Genomic DNA, 16,545 nt, shown 5'->3' with positions numbered 1-16,545 from the left:
TCAAGAAGGTGACTGAATGCTCACCACACTGCAAATCAGCTGCAGGAAGGATTTGTTTCTGAGCCGATAATCTACTCCGTTACCAGCTGCCCGGACGGTCAACCCCGGGGTGCAAACAACAGCTGCTGGCAGCCTCAGCCCTGGCACTAGTGACGGCTCGCTGCTTGCATGAATTTCTTAGAGCTTGTTGAATGTAATAGTACAATATATCACAAAAGTGAGTACACCCCTCACATATTTGTTAAGATATTATTATATCTTTTCATGCGACAGCACTGCCGATCTGATCCTGTGATGCAATGTACAGTGTCAGTGTGCAGCTTGTATAACAGTGTAAACGTGGTGTCCTCTAAATAACTCAACACAGAGCAATTAATGCCTAAACCGCTGGCAACAAAAGTGAGTACACCCTTAAGTGAAAAATGGCCAATATGTGCGCAAAGTGTCAACTCTCTTGGGCTTGGAGGTCACTAGAGCTTCACAGGAGCTGCTGGATCTTCTTCCATCCTCCATGAAGACATCATGAAGCTGGGGGATATTAGAGACCTTGTGCTCCTCCACCTTTCATTTGAGGAGGCCCCACAGATGCTCCATAGGGTTTAAGTCTGGAGACACTTGGCCGGTCTAGCAGCTTTACCCTCAGTTTCTGTAGCGAGGCAGTTGTCATCTTAGAGGTGTTTGGGGTCATCATGTTGGAATATGAAAGGAGGGGATCCTGCTCTGCTTCAGTATGTTACAGGACATGTTGGCATTCATGGTTCCCTCAATGAACTGTAGCTCCCACAGCCGGCAATACTCATGCAGCCCCAAACCATGACCCTCCACCACCATGCCTGACTGTAGGCAGGACACACTTGTCTTTGTCCTCCTCACCTAGTTGTCACTACACACGCTTGACACCATCTGAACCAAATACGTTTATCTTGGTCTCATCAGACCACAAGATATGGTTCTGGAAAAAGCAGGGTATTGTAAGCTTGTTGGATATCATAATAGATTCCATCCCAATAACCTTTGATGAGATCAAAACCAAATTCAATCTCACAGGCAAAGAATATAGCAACTGGGTCTGTATAAACCAACTTGTGGGAAAACTGGCAACTTGGCTCGCATATTCTGGAGGTGTCCATCCCTCTACAGCCTCTGGATGGACATGTGACGCCCTGGGCAAGCCAGGGGTCACAGGTCATAACACCATCACACCCTACACCCCGGATAGGTACACCAAAGCTACACAAAAATCCTTGTTGCCTTCCTCCAGGGGCTGATGTCCACACCAGGGGGTGGGCCAGGCGGTTGGCTCCGCCCACCGAGGAGTTCACAGTCCTGGAGGCGGGAAAACTAGGCAGAAGAGTTTAGATTGAGAAAGAGTTAGAGTTTGGAGAGGAGAGTTCAGCTAGGGAAGTGAAGGAGTAAACAGTGAAGTGGTGGAGGAAAGAGAAGGAGGACAGTAAAAGTGACAGTTGAGAAAGCCTGAAGTTGGTCCGGGTGTGTGCCCCGGACTGAGAACAGCAAGGTCAGCAGACGGCGGTGACTGTCTGCAGGAGAGGCTACTTGGAGGTTGCCGAAAGGACCGTGGACTGGTGGTGGCCCGGTGGTACCGGAGCGGTATATGAAGAGAAGCCAGCACCATTGGCAGTGGCCTTTCGGATCCCGGCAAGGCTAGGAGTCGCCGTGAATTTGCCAAATCCGTCAGTGAAGGGGACCTCCGGGTCTCCCAACACCCAAGTCCCGATTGAAGGCAACAGTCCAACCGTTAGAGAGAGACACCGCCACCGCCAAGGCACCAGTTTCTCAGGGCCAGCGCCTGCGGGCAAAGAGGGGCTCCTCCGGCACATTTCCAGGCCGGTGAGCAGGTAACCGGTGGGAACCCATCGCTACCAACATAGATTTAGGTGCAGGAAAAGGGACCGTCACCGTCAACTACCGGGGAAAAGCAACAGCAGCCGTCCGTGGGAACCGTCTTTCCAGCCGTGTGTTTTACCGAGAACTGTGTCCCCGTCTCAGGCTGAGTGAGTACCACAGTGCCGTGAGGCACAGCGCTGCCCCCGCGTCCCTGCACCCCAGCCAAACCCTGCACTGGCCCCGCCATCCCTCATCCTCCAACTCATCACTGGGCCCTGGGACAACCACCCCCTACCCACGGAGGGGAGAACTAACAACTTTGCTGCTCCCTGTCACCGCTCCCGGGATTCCCATACAGAGCAGCGGTGGTGTTCCTACAATCACCACAACCGTGGGTGGCGTCACGGACAATAAACTATCCCCAAAAACCAAACCCCTTTCACTCACGGGCGAGGAGCGCCGCTCGAGTCCCCGGGATCCGGCCCATCGCTCGAGCCACCGAGCAGCAGCAGGCCGCAGCAGCAGCGGCAGCCAGACCCGAGCAGTGGGAGAGCGCAGTGTCCCCTCCTCCGCCCGCGACAGACACACAAGACCTCATCTTAAAAACCACTAATCTAAACATCCCTCTCACCCCACAGCTAATGCTACTGTCCATCGGTCCGGAAAACATCTCAAATGAATTCAATCCCATCATAAATCATATTCTGTTAACTATAAAGCACCCGATCGCATCAAGGTGGAAACAAAAGCCTCCACCCAAGATAGAAGACCTCATAGATAGAATTTTCCTACACAAGGCATTTGAACACAGCTTCGCCCTAAGGAAAAAGAGCTACAAATAATACAACTGAAATTGGCTCCCCTGGATCAAAACATTCACACAACTGCACATAAAAGAAACCATTGACTAGGACAAAAAACTTACCGTATGCCATGATATAGCCAATCTCATTTAATGCATGTATTGTAACTGCAAAAACTGTCAGAACTGTTATCAAAATGTAAAAAGAACTCTGATCTCTGTATGTAAATTGCTTTGTTTCCCCCCTGTTAACCCTATATAACCAGCCCCCTTTTTTTCCTACTGTTACCCAATTCTATCCCAACTCAGACCTCCCCATTTTAACTTGCAAAATCAATAAAAACAGTTGAATCACAGGACGGCTCCAGTAATCCATGTCCTTAGTCTGCTTGCCTTCAGCAAACGGTTTGTGGGATTTCCTGTGCATCATGTTCAGAAAAGACATCGACCATACAGACCAATGTGATGTAGTGTGCAGTATATGATCTGAGCACTGACAGGCGGACCCCCCACCCCTGTAACCTCTGCAGTGTGTGGTGTATGATCTGAGCACTGACAGGCGGACCCTCCACCCCTGTAACCTCTGCAGTGTGCGGTGTATGATCTGAGCACTGACAGGCGGACCCTCCACCCCTGTAACCTCTGCAGTGTGCGGTGTATGATCTGAGCACTGACAGGCGGACCCTCCACCCCTGTAACCTCTGCAGTGTGCGGTGTATGATCTGAGCACTGACAGGCGGACCCTCCACCCCTGTAACCTCTGCAGTGTGTGGTGTATGATCTGAGCACTGACAGGAGGACCCTCCACCCCTGTAACCTCTGCAGTGTGCGGTGTATGATCTGAGCACTGACAGGCGGACCCACCACCCCTGTAACCTCTGCAGTGTGCGGTGTATGGTCTGAGCACTGACAGGCAGACCCTCCACCCCTGTAACCTCTGCAGTGTGCGGTGTATGATCTGAGCACTGACAGGCGGACCCACCACCCCTGTAACCTCTGCAGTGTGCGGTGTATGGTCTGAGCACTGACAGGCAGACCCTCCACCCCTGTAACCTCTGCAGTGTGCGGTGTATGATCTGAGCACTGACAGGCGGACCCCCCCACCCCTGTAACCTCTGCAGTGTGCGGCATATGGTCTGAGCACTGACAGGCGGACCCTCCACCCCTGTAACCTCTGCAGTGTGCGGTGTATGGTCTGAGCACTGACAGGCGGACCCACCACCCCTGTAACCTCTGCAGTGTGCGGTGTATGATCTGAGCACTGACAGGCGGACCCTCCACCCCGTAACCTCTGCAGTGTGCGGTGTATGATCTGAGCACTGACAGGCGGACCCTCCACCCCGTAACCTCTGCAGTGTGCGGTGTATGATCTGAGCACTGACAGGCGGACCCACCACCCCTGTAACCTCTGCAGTGTGCGGTGTATGATCTGAGCACTGACAGGCGGACCCTCCACCCCTGTAACCTCTGCAGTGTGCGGTGTATGATCTGAGCACTGACAGGCGGACCCTCCACCCCTGTAACCTCTGCAGTGTGCGTTGTATGATCTGAGCACTGACAGGCGGACCCACCACCCCTGTAACCTCTGCAGTGTGCGGTGTATGGTCTGAGCACTGACAGGCAGACCCTCCACCCCTGTAACCTCTGCAGTGTGCGGTGTATGATCTGAGCACTGACAGGCGGACCCACCACCCCTGTAACCTCTGCAGTGTGCGGTGTATGATCTGAGCACTGACAGGCGGACCCTCCACCCCGTAACCTCTGCAGTGTGCGGTGTATGATCTGAGCACTGACAGGCGGACCCTCCACCCCTGTAACCTCTGCAGTGTGCGGTGTATGATCTGAGCACTGACAGGCGGACCCCCCACCCCTGTAACCTCTGCAGTGTGCGGTGTATGATCTGAGCACTGACAGGCGGACCCTCCACCCCTGTAACCTCTGCAGTGTGAGGTGTATGGTCTGAGCACTGACAGGCGGACCCACCACCCCTGTAACCTCTGCAGTGTGCGGTGTATGGTCTGAGCACTGACAGGCGGACCCACCACCCCTGTAACTGTCGCAGGCAGGGAGGAGGGTGTCAACACTGCGCTCTCCCACTGCTCGGGTCCGGCCGCCGCTGCTCTGCGGCTACTGCTGTTGCTCGGTGGCTCGAGCGATGGGCCGGATCCCGAGGACTCGAGCGGCGCTCCTCGCCCGTGAGTGAAAGGGGGGTTGATTTGTTGGTGGGGGATTTGATTAATGTCCGTGACGCCACCCACGGTTGTGGTGATTGTGTGGACACCACCGCTGCTCTGTCTGGGGATTCCGGGAGTGGTGGTATGGAGCAGCTAGATGTTGGTTTGCCCCTCCGTGGGTAGGAGTTTTGGTAGTCCCGGGGCCCGATGATGGGGAGGTCAGGATGGTGGACAGGCGGGTTATGGGGCCTGTGGAGGTGCAGGGACGCAGGGGCAGCGCTGTGCCGCACGGCACGGAGGTACTCACTCAGCCCAAGGATGATGACACAGTTCCCGGTAAACAAACGGCTGGTTGGACGGGTCCCTCGGACGGCTACGGTGCTGATGTTCCCTGCAGTTAGCGGTGACGGTCACTTCCCTGCACCTAAGTACGGTTCTTTGGTAGCGATGGATTCCCACCGGTAACCCGCTCCCCAGCTTGGATATGAGCCGGAGGAGCCCCTCTCTTGCCCGCAGGCGCTGGCCCTGGGAAACTGGTGCCTTGGCGGTGGCGGTGTCTCCCCTTCACGGTCGGACTGTTGCCTTCAATCGGGACTTTGCTGCTGGGAGACCCGAAGGTCCCCTTCACTGACGGATTTGGCAAGTTATGGCGACTCCTAGCCTTGCCGGGATCCGAAAGGCCCCTGCCACTGGTGCTGGCTTCTCTTTGTATACCGCTCCGGTACCGCCGGGCCACCACCCGTCCACGGTCCTTTTCGGCAACCTCCGATTAGCCTCTCCTACAGACGGTCACCACCGTCTGTCAACCTTGCTGTCTCAGTCCGGGGCACACACCCGGACCAACTTCAGGCTTTCAAACTGTCACTTTTCTTCTCTCACTTCCACTCCTGTCACTAGCTCCACTGCCACTTCCTTCTACTCTCAAACTAAAACCTGCCTGGTTTTCCCGCCTCCAGGACTGTGAACTCCTCGGTGGGTGGTGCCAACCGCCTGGCCCACCCCCCTGGTGTGAACATCAGCCCCTGGAGGAGGGCAACAAGGATTTGTGTTCTGACCTTGGTGTTCCTGCAGGGAATGTGGGGTGCGTGTGGTATTGTGACCTGTGACCCCTGGCTTGCCCAGGGCGTCACATTCCCCCTTAGCAAAACGCAGACCGTCCTCGGGCTGCCCGTCCAACACCGGTTTTATTTTCCTTTTTTTTTTTTTCTGAAAGATAAAAACGGTAACACAGTACAAGGAGAAAAACATCATCCCACAACGGGAGGCACTTTGCTTAAACGTTACGGTAACAAACGGTTGCGGCTGCCGCTCTCTCCCACCCAAGTAACCTGGCCCTGATGCTGCCCCTAAGAAACAGGCAGCACCCCTTGACCCCAGTCCTGAACCAAGTTACCCGAGCGGGATCTGTCCTTCCCCTCCAGAGGGTAGCCACCGGTTCCGGTGGTGGCTGGGCCCCAGCCTGCTCTACTGCGGGCCCTCCCTCCAATCTGCCTCTCCGGAGGCGGTACGGTGGCAGTTGCAACGGAAACATATTTACAAGCCACTAACGTTTGTGGTTGCCCTACAAGTTCACGGGCTTGTCCATAGGAGTTCCTATGAAAACAACTTCAATCGGTCCCCACGGGGACAACGGTGCCGGCAATGGCCGGTTTTCCAAATCACAGGTTAATCAGGTGACTTTTCGGTTATCACACATTTTCATCTTCATCTTTTTCAAACTTTTGAACAAACTGGTGGTCCCAACGGGGACTGGACAACGGTGCTCCGCTGCCCTACTCAGAGTCCTCAGCATCACTTGAGGGAGGGAGTGTAGCGCTTACACGGGCCTCTTGGCTGCCCTTCAATTTTGCATCTAGGGCGAACCACCCCCTCTCTCCACAGTGCCGGGTGTACTGGACCAAGTCGCCCGGCATCAGGTTCCGACCGGGGTGCTCCTCTGGCAGATGAACATTAACATCCCGCCGGGCTATAAACACTTCGGCCTCCAGGCCCGGTTCATATATGAATCCATAGCCCCGGCGGACATCAAACCGCCTCACCTGCCCTTCATACAACGGGCCCCGGACACGGAAAGTTGCCTGACGGAGGTTCTCTTTTTCCCGGATTGCACGGGCCACCAACTCCCTTTCTTTCTTTTCCTCTCCTCGAGCTCCAGGCCCAACGGTACCGGCTCCCTGTCCCAGTACGGCGCTGCTGCGAGCTCCGGCGCACGGGTCGGGCCTCGCGGGACATTTTGGACGCTGCCCACTGTTAGGGATCTGGGCGGCAGGTCCTGCGGCTTCTTGGCCTTGGACGCCGCCTTGCAGCGGCAACCCGGCGCAACCTCAGCCGAGGTGTGGGGGGTGGGCACAGGGGCTTTCCTCTGCTGGGCCTTCGGCACGGAACGGGCTATCAGCTCCGGCTCGGGGGACTTCTCGGGGGACGCCTCCGGTTTGGGCTTCGGGGCTTTCCACGGCAGCACCTCCGAGCGGCTACCGGCTTCGGCTGCAGGTCGGCCCGCCGGGGCGGGCATGCTGGGTATCGCTACCGGTTGCGGTGGCAGCGGGCCTAGTGGCGGGGTCACAGCTTCCGGGACAGGTGGCGAGGGAGGCAGCAGGGTGAGAGGGTTTAGACCGGGTTCCGCAGCCGCGATGACCGGCCCTTCAAGGGCATCGGGGCGTGGGTCACTCACCCTCCCTTCCTCAGTGTCCTCCTCGCGTCTCCGCACGGTCGCTATGACATCCGTCATGTCGGTCTCCCACTCCTCCATGAGGAGCTGCATCTTGACCTGCAGCCTCTGGTAGAGCTGCGCGGTCCGGATCTCCACCCACGTCGCGGTTCCCGGCGCGGGGACCACGGTGCTTCGGGACGGCATCCACATGCTGCTGGCGGCTTCTTCCAGGAACAAGATGGCTGCAGAGTCCTGGCGTCCCTGCTTTTATAGCCGCGGCAACATGCGACCAGTCGCCATTTCGTCCCCCTTATCCTCTTTCCGGCTCCTCCTCTATCGGGGCGGGGTTTTGGCCTTCGCGCCTCCACTACTCGAGAAGACGCTCGAGCGGGAACTTTTCGCGCCCAAGATGGCGGCTTCTGAAATTTTCTGGCCGGACACCTCCGGCGGTAACAAGGCGCACCTCTACCAGACGGCAGAGCGGTAAGATCCTGTTTGTGACGCCAAGTTGTCGCGGGCGGGGAGGAGGGTGTCAACGCTGCGCTCTCCCACTGCTCGGGTCCGGCCGCCGCTGCTCTGCGGCTACTGCTGTTGCTCGGTGGCTCGAGCGATGGGCCGGATTCCGGGGACTCGAGCGGCGCTCCTCGCCCGTGAGTGAAAGGGGGGTTGATTTGTTGGTGGGGGATTTGATTAATGTCCGTGACGCCACCCACGGTTGTGGTGATTGTGTGGACACCACCGCTGCTCTGTCTGGGGATCCCGGGAGTGGTGGTATGGAGCAGCTAGATGTTGGTTTGCCCCTCCGTGGGTAGGGGTTTTGGTAGTCCCGGGGCCCGATGATGGGGAGGTCAGGATGGTGGACAGGCGGGTTATGGGGCCTGTGGAGGTGCAGGGACGCAGGGGCAGCGCTGTGCCGCACGGCACGGAGGTACTCACTCAGCCCAAGGATGATGACACAGTTCCCGGTAAACAAACGGCTGGTTGGACGGGTCCCTCGGACGGCTACGGTGCTGATGTTCCCTGCAGTTAGCGGTGACGGTCACTTCCCTGCACCTAAGTACGGTTCTTTGGTAGCGATGGATTCCCACCGGTAACCCACTCCCCAGCTTGGATATGAGCCGGAGGAGCCCCTCTCTTGCCCGCAGGCGCTGGCCCTGGGAAACTGGTGCCTTGGCGGTGGCGGTGTCTCCCCTTCACGGTCGTACTGTTGCCTTCAATCGGGACTTTGCTGCTGGGAGACCCGAAGGTCCCCTTCACTGATGGATTTGGCAAATTATGGCGACTCCTAGCCTTGCCGGGATCCGAAAGGCCCCTGCCACTGGTGCTGGCTTCTCTTTGTATACCGCTCCGGTACCGCCGGGCCACCACCCGTCCACGGTCCTTTTCGGCAACCTCCGATTAGCCTCTCCTACAGACGGTCACTGCCGTCTGTCAACCTTGCTGTCTCAGTCCGGGGCACACACCCGGACCAACTTCAGGCTTTCAAACTGTCATTTTTCTTCTCTCACTTCCACTCCTGTCATTAGCTCCACTGCCACTTCCTTCTACTCTCTTCAACTCTCAAACTAAAACCTGCCTGGTTTTCCCGCCTCCAGGACTGTGAACTCCTCGGTGGGTGGTGCCAACCGCCTGGCCCACCCCCTGGTGTGAACATCAGCCCCTGGAGGAAGGCAACAAGGATTTGTGTTCTGACCTTGGTGTTCCTGCAGGGAATGTGGGGTGCGTGTGGTGTTGTGACCTGTGACCCCTGGCTTGCCCAGGGCGTCACATAACCTCTGCAGTGTGCGGTGTATGATCTGAGCACTGACAGGCGGACCCACTACCCCTGTAACCTCTGCAGTGTGTGGCGTATGTTCTGAGCACTGACAGGCGGACCCCCCACCCCTGTAACCTCTGCAGTGTGTGGCGTATGGTCTGAGCACTGACAGGTGGACCCCCCACCCCTGTAACCTCTGCAGTGTGTGGCATATGGTCTGAGCACTGACAGGCAGACCCCCCACCCCTGTATCCTATGCAGTGTGCGGTGTATGGTCTGAGCACTGACAGCAGGACCCCCCACCCCTGTAACCTCTGCAGTGTGTGGTGTATGGTCTGAGCACTGACAGGCGGACCACCCACCCCTGTAACCTCTGCAGTGTGCGGTGTATGGTCTTAGCACTGACAGCAGGACCCCCCACCCCTGTAACCTCTGCAGTGTGCGGCGTATGGTCTGAGCACTGACAGGTGGATCCCCCACTCCTGTCAGTGGCATGAATGCTGCCAGCATTCTTATGTCTATGTTGAAGAAACGACCTCTGGATATGACACTGATCTTATGACTTCAGCTTCTCTGGTTAACTATTGCGAGGCCTATTCTCAGTGGATCCTGTCTTGTTATACCTCTGTATGGTTTTGGCCACCGTGCTGCAGCTCAGTGTCAGGCTGCTGGCAATCTTCTTATAGCCTCGGCCATCTTTAGGTAGAGCAAAAATTCTTTATTTCAGATCCTCAGAGAATTCTTTGCCATGAGGAGCTATATTGAGCTTCCAGTGACCAGTATGAGAGAGTGTGTGAGGGATAACACCTAATGTAGCATCCCTGCCCCCATTCACACCGGAGACCTTGTAACACTAATGAGTCACATGACATCGGGGAGGGAACATGGCTAATTAGGCACAATTTGGCCATTTTCACTTATGGGTGTACTCACTTTTGTTGACAGCAGTTTATACATTAATGGCTGTGTGTTGAGTTATTTAGAGGACAACAGATTTACCCTGTTATACAAGCTGCACACTGACACTGTACATTGTATCACAGGGTCAGATCTGCAGTGTTGTCCTATGAAAAGATATAACAAAATATTTCCAAAAATGTGGGGGGTGTACTAACTTTTGGGATATACTGTATTTGGTGCAAATTACCAGTTTATGTTACGGAACAATATTATACCTTCTTGGTTATTTATTAGAATAAGTAAAAAGATAACAATGACCTATATCATGAAATTGTAATGCTCCAAAATGATCATTGTATCCGACACATCATAATCCAGAGGTTGTTTTTGTTTAATTATTTAAAAAAATATATAAATAAAATCATGATTTGTGTGACTGGTCGGGCCACTGCTTTGTGAATTAGTTCTGGATTGATCCTAAATCTCCAACACATTTGCTTCTACCACACAACATCCGAACTGTGTCTACAAGGCCTCAACGTATCTCATCAACACTAATGTAGCCTTCTCCTACCATCTAATGCACCTCAATCCTCCACTCTGCTGCTTAGCTCCTCCAGATCTTTCATTCCTTCACTTCCTTTCCCTCCTATTTAACCACATCTTTACCATTTTCCATCCATCCTCTGGTTCCTCCATCTTTCCCTATCTTATTTCATTACTCCACTGAGGTCCACGCTTCTCCAGGTTCTCCAGTCCTTTCGTTGTCTCTCGTTCCTCCACTTTTCCTTTCATTCCTTTACTTCTCTTTAGGTTTATCCAGGTTTCTTATTTTTCCATTTCTCCTTGTTTTTGAACCACTTTCTCCACCTTTTCTTCTTTTTCTTCCATTTCTCCTTTCATTCTTCAATCTCTTATTTCATTCCTCCATTTCTCTTCTGGTTAGTCTTCTTATCAACTTGATTCTCAACTTCTCTCTCCCTCTTCTACCCCTTAACTTATTTCTCCTCATGAATTCTCCTTCCTCCACTTCTCCTCAGCTTCCTCTATTTCTCTTTTCCCCATTTCTCCTTTTGTCCTTCACTTTCCCTTTTGTTTCTCCACTTCTCGTCTAGATTCTCCATCATTTCTCTTCTGGTTAGTCTACTTATCAACTTGATTCTCAACTTCTCTCTCCCTTTTCTACCCCTTGTCTTATTTCTCCTCATCACTTCTCTTTCCTCCATTTCTCCCCAGCTTCCTCTATTTCTCTTTTCCCCATTTCTCACCTTCCCTTTTGTTCCTCCACTTCTCATCTAGATTCTCCATCATTTCTCTTCTGGTTAGTCTACTTATCAACTTGATTCTCAACTTCTCTCTCCCTCTTCTACCCCTTGTCTTATTTCTCCTCATCAATTCTCCTTCCACCTCTTCTCCCCAGCTTCCTCTATTTCTCTTTTCCCCAGCTTCCTCTATTTCTCTTTTCCCCATTTCTCCTTTTGTCCTTCACCTTCCCTTTTATTCCTCCACTTCTCGTCTATATTCTCCATCATTTCTCTTCTGGTTAGTCTACTTATCAACTTGATCCTCAACTTCTCTCTTCCTCTTCTACCCCTTGTCTTATGTCTCCTCATCAATTCTCCTTCCTCCACTTCTCCTCGGCTTCCTCTATTTCTCTTTTCCCCATTTCTCCTTCTGTCCTTCACCTTCCCTTTTATTCCTCCTCTTCTCGTCTAGATTCTCCATCATTTCTCTGCTGGTTAGTCTACTTATCAACTTGATCCTCAACTTCTCTCTCCCTCTTTTACCCCTTGTCTTATTTCTCCTCCTTACTTCACTTTCCTCCACATTTCCTCAGCTTCCTCTATTTCTCTTTTCCCCATTTCTCCTTCTGTCCTTCACCTTCCCTTTTGTTCCTCCACTTCTCGTCTAGATTCTCTATCATTTCTCTTCTGGTTAGTCTACTTATCAACTTGATTCTCAACTTCTCTCTCCCTCTTCTACCCCTTGTCTTATTTCTCCTCCTTACTTATCTTTCCTCCACTGTTCCTCAGCTTCCTCTATTTCTCTTTTCCCCATTTCTCCTTCTGTCCTTCACCTTCCCTTTTGTTCCTCCACTCCTCGTCTAGATTCTCCGTCGTTTCTCTTCTGGTTAGTCTACTTATCAACTTGATAATCAACTTTTCTCTCCCTCTTCTATCCCTTGTCTTATTTCCCCTCATCACTTCTCTTTCCTCCACTTCTCCTCAGCTTCCTCTATTTCTCTTTTCCCCATTTCCCCTTCTGTCCTTCACCTTCCATTTTGTTCCTGGACTTCTCCTCTAGATTCTCCATTTCGCTCCTCATTTCATTGCTTTTCTCATCTTGTTCTTCCACCTTTTCTTGTTTATTCACCTAGGCTTTTATACCTTCTTTCCTTTCTTGTGGTTTCTCCACATTTTCTTCTAGTCCTCCATTTCTTCTTTCCGTCCTATACTTTTCCCGTTGTTCTTCTACTTTCCTTGTCATTAGTCCACTCTTAAAGGATAGGCGATAAGTGTCTAATAACCATGGATCTCACCAAAAGTTTAAATGGAGCATTGGTTAGTGCCGCCTCAATCATTGTCTGCGGGATTGACAAATATAATGGAGCACTGTACTCTAATATCTCCACCAGTCCTATAGGCAGTGAATGGAGAGGTAGCATGCACCGTCACACTATATAATGTAGTATGGTTATGTTTAGCATATCTAATGTCACAGTGTTGTACACATCAGTTTTACATGTCTGTACTATTGTTTACAGGTAGTCCTATCACACCCAACTATGTGGACAATTCATCTTCAAGTGTCGCCCCTTGGTGCACATGTAACACAAGTGGAAACCGGCAGGAGGAGTGCGAGAACTTCCTACACTTCTTCACAAACAACATCTGTCTACGTAAGTTTCCAGGAACATTTCAGGTGTTTAGTCATGGAGGGTCTTAAGATGAGGGTGAGTCAACTAGTATCAGGTTTTGAGAAGAGTTAGTCAGATAGATAGATAGATAGACAGATCATACTTAAAGGGCTTGTCCAGTACTAGGACAACCCCCTCTGATTGCACGCTTCCCCCAGGAATAATAAAGTAAACTATACTCACCTCCGCAGCCAGTGCGGTTCCAGCGGTATCAGCACTTGTGTTCCAAGGCTCACATGACGTTACGACGTCACGCGAGTTCCATGTCCAATCAGCGCCGGCTTCTGTCTCCCCACCTAACAGGAAGTGAGCATTGCAGCTGCACTCACTTCCTGTTGATTGCTCCTAATGTCCCCACAAACCCCACCCCCACAATGTATGATGTATCTAAAGAAAAAACCTCCACACAGTATGATGTACCCACAGTTCATTTCCCCCCTCACTCAGTATGATGCCCCCACAAAGCTCCCCACGTAGTATAATGACCTCACACACAGCCCCATAAACCATATGATGTCCCAACATAGCCTTTAAACAGTAGGATGTCATCACACAGACACTTAAACAGTAGGATGTCCCCACACAGACCCATAAACAGTAAGATGTCCCCACATAGCCCCTTAAACAGTAGGATGTCCCCACATAGCCCCTTAAACAGTAAGATGTCCTCACATAGCCCCTTAAACAGTAGGATGTCATCGCACAGACCCTTAAACAGTAGGATGTCCCCACATAGACCCTTAAACAGTAGGATGTCCCCACACAGACCCTTAAACAGTAGGATGTCCCCACACAGACCCTTAAACAGTAAGATGTCCCCACATAGCCCCTTAAACAGTAGGATGTCCCCACACAGACCCTTAAACAGTAAGATGTCCCCACACAGACCCTTAAACAGTAGGATGTCCCCACACAGACCCTTAAACAGTAAGATGTCCCCACATAGCCCCTTAAACAGTAGGATGTCCCCACATAGCCCCTTAAACAGTAAGATGTCCTCACATAGCCCCTTAAACAGTAGGATGTCATCGCACAGACCCTTAAACAGTAGGATGTCCCCACATAGACCCTTAAACAGTAGGATGTCCCCACACAGACCCTTAAACAGTAGGATGTCCCCACACAGACCCTTAAACAGTAAGATGTCCCCACATAGCCCCTTAAACAGTAAGATATCCCCACACGGACCCTTAAACAGTAGGATGTCCCCACAAAGTTCCATCATTCAATGGAATGGCTCCACACAGCATCACAAACATTAATATGTCCCCACATAACCCCCATGCTGAATAATGTTCCCACGAAGCACCTTACACACTATGATGAATCCACACAGCCATCCACACAGTATGATGTCCCCTATATAGAATGATGTCCCCACATAGCCCCCTCATGCTGTATAATGTCCCCACAAAGCACCCTACACAGTATGATGACTCCACACACAGCTCTCCACACAAGTATGATGTCCCCACAATATCCCCCACACAGAATGACCTGCTGCTCCGGTCTGTGCAGTGTGTTGAGGCTCTGTACAACTGTAGCAACTGTAGTATGTAGCAGGACACGACTGTTTCCAGCCCTTTGGCTATCCAGATCTGTGGGCTGGACAGGAACAGCCAATGGACCACATGTGCCTTGCGGACTGCACTTTGCCCAAATCTGACTTATAGGGTAGATAAAATTCAATTGCCCTGGTATGGTGGCAGTCGGAGTAATAAGGTATTAATAACAGCTTACAGCTGCCACTAATCTCTAGATTACTAATGGGAGGCGTCTGTGAGACCCTCCCCCATTACTAATCTATAAGTGAAAAGAAAGGATTTTTATGGTGTTTTTGATTTTTCAAATAAATCACAAAAAAGAACCCTCTTTCACCCTTTTTATTAACCCCCAAAACGCCCAGATCCAATGTAATGCACACTAGGTCCCACAACGATTCCAGCTCTGCTACATTACTGAAGGCACAGCAAGTGGGCATAGAACATGACCGCCCACTGTGGGCTTCAGGCAGAGACTGAGCCTCAGCGATGAGTGGTGATGTCACTCAGGTCACTCAGGTCATTTGCGGTTACAGCTGGAGGTCCTTACTGTCTTCCACCTGTGATCGCAGGTAACCTGACCTCAGGTGACCTCATTGAACTGAGTGATCACACCTCAGGTGTAGCGACTGAGTTCAGAGACCTGCATTACACCATATTTTTGCACCCAATCTACATCTTCTGGAAAAAAAACCCGCATCAATACCGTATCATACCGCATACGATTTTGATGCATTTTTTTTTGCCAGGAGGTGTAGATTTGGCGCAGGAATATAGTGTAAAAATTTTAGTACCAAATCTGCATCTCTTGGCAAAAAAATGCACAAAAAAAGGTTTTGATGGCATTTTGGTGCAGTTTTCTGCCAGGAGGTGCAAATTTGCTGAATAAATGTCTACACCAGATTTCAGCACCAAATTTGCACCTCTTGTCTTGGCAGAAAACTGCACTGAAATGGCATTAAAACCATTTTTGTGCATTTTTTTGCGAAAAGATGAAGATTTGTAGCTGAAATTTTTACTCCATATTCGTAAACCCAATTTACACCTCCTGACAAAAAAAAATCACATCACTATCGCATCAAAACCGCATTGTATTTTGATGCATTTTTTTTGCAAGGAGTGGTAGATTGGGTGCAGGAATATGCTGTAGAAATTTCAGCACCAAATTTGTATCTTGTCAAAAAAACAAATGGTTTTCTGCTAGGAGATGCAGGTCTGTGAGCTCAGAGATCTTAACTCAAGTGAGTTCACGCAGATCAATGAGGTCACCTGAGGTGAGATTACCTATGGTCACAGGTGGAGGACCATGTAAACCTCCAGTTGGGACTGCAAATTACTTGAGTGACATCACCACTCATCACTGAGGCTCAGTGTTTGCCTGAAGCTTACAGTAGGCAGTCATGTTCTATGCCTGCTTGCTGGGGGGTTATTGGGGAGTAATAAATTGGTAAAAGATTTTAGTTATTCTTGTATTTCATTTCAAAAAAAGGATTTTTCCAGTGTTTGTGTTTTCATATACTCCTCCCAATACTAATCTAGTGCTTAATGGCAGCTGTGAGCTATTATTAACACCTTATTACTCCGATTGTGGATGAGTTACCCCGATTGGGTAATCGGAATCAGCCTGGTAAAGTTCTGGGATTGTCCCATCCTATGGATGTGACAATCCTTAGTGGCTGCAGGCTGCTATTTTTAGGCTGGGGGGGCCCAATAAGCATTGGTCTCCCCAGCCTGAGAATACCAGCTCCCAGCTGTTGGGCTTTATCATGGCTGGCTATCAACTTTGGAGGATTGCATGTCATTTTTTTAAATTGTTTATTTAACTAATTTTAAAAAAAAGCCATATGTGGTTCCTCTTATTTTGATACACAGCCACAATAAGCACACGGCTATGGGCTGCAGCCTGTAGCCATATGCTTTATATATGCTGGATATCATAATATGGAGGACTCTACGCCAA

General features: G+C 51.2%; 1 protein-coding gene across 1 annotated transcript in view; it reads left to right on the top strand.

The window, feature by feature from the left end:
* GFRA4 (GDNF family receptor alpha 4) overlaps positions 1 to 16,545 on the top strand; it is a 617,177-nt gene that overhangs the window by 594,925 nt on the left and 5,707 nt on the right. The window contains exon 7 of the mRNA XM_075346410.1: positions 12,892 to 13,026. Within this exon, the coding sequence (XP_075202525.1) occupies positions 12,892 to 13,026 (135 nt within the window). The remainder of the gene's footprint in view (positions 1 to 12,891; positions 13,027 to 16,545) is intronic.

The sequence above is a fragment of the Anomaloglossus baeobatrachus genome, chromosome 1 (assembly GCF_048569485.1).
Source record: "Anomaloglossus baeobatrachus isolate aAnoBae1 chromosome 1, aAnoBae1.hap1, whole genome shotgun sequence".
Taxonomy (NCBI): Eukaryota; Metazoa; Chordata; class Amphibia; order Anura; family Aromobatidae; genus Anomaloglossus; species Anomaloglossus baeobatrachus.
This window is presented reverse-complemented; position numbering and strand designations above follow the sequence as displayed.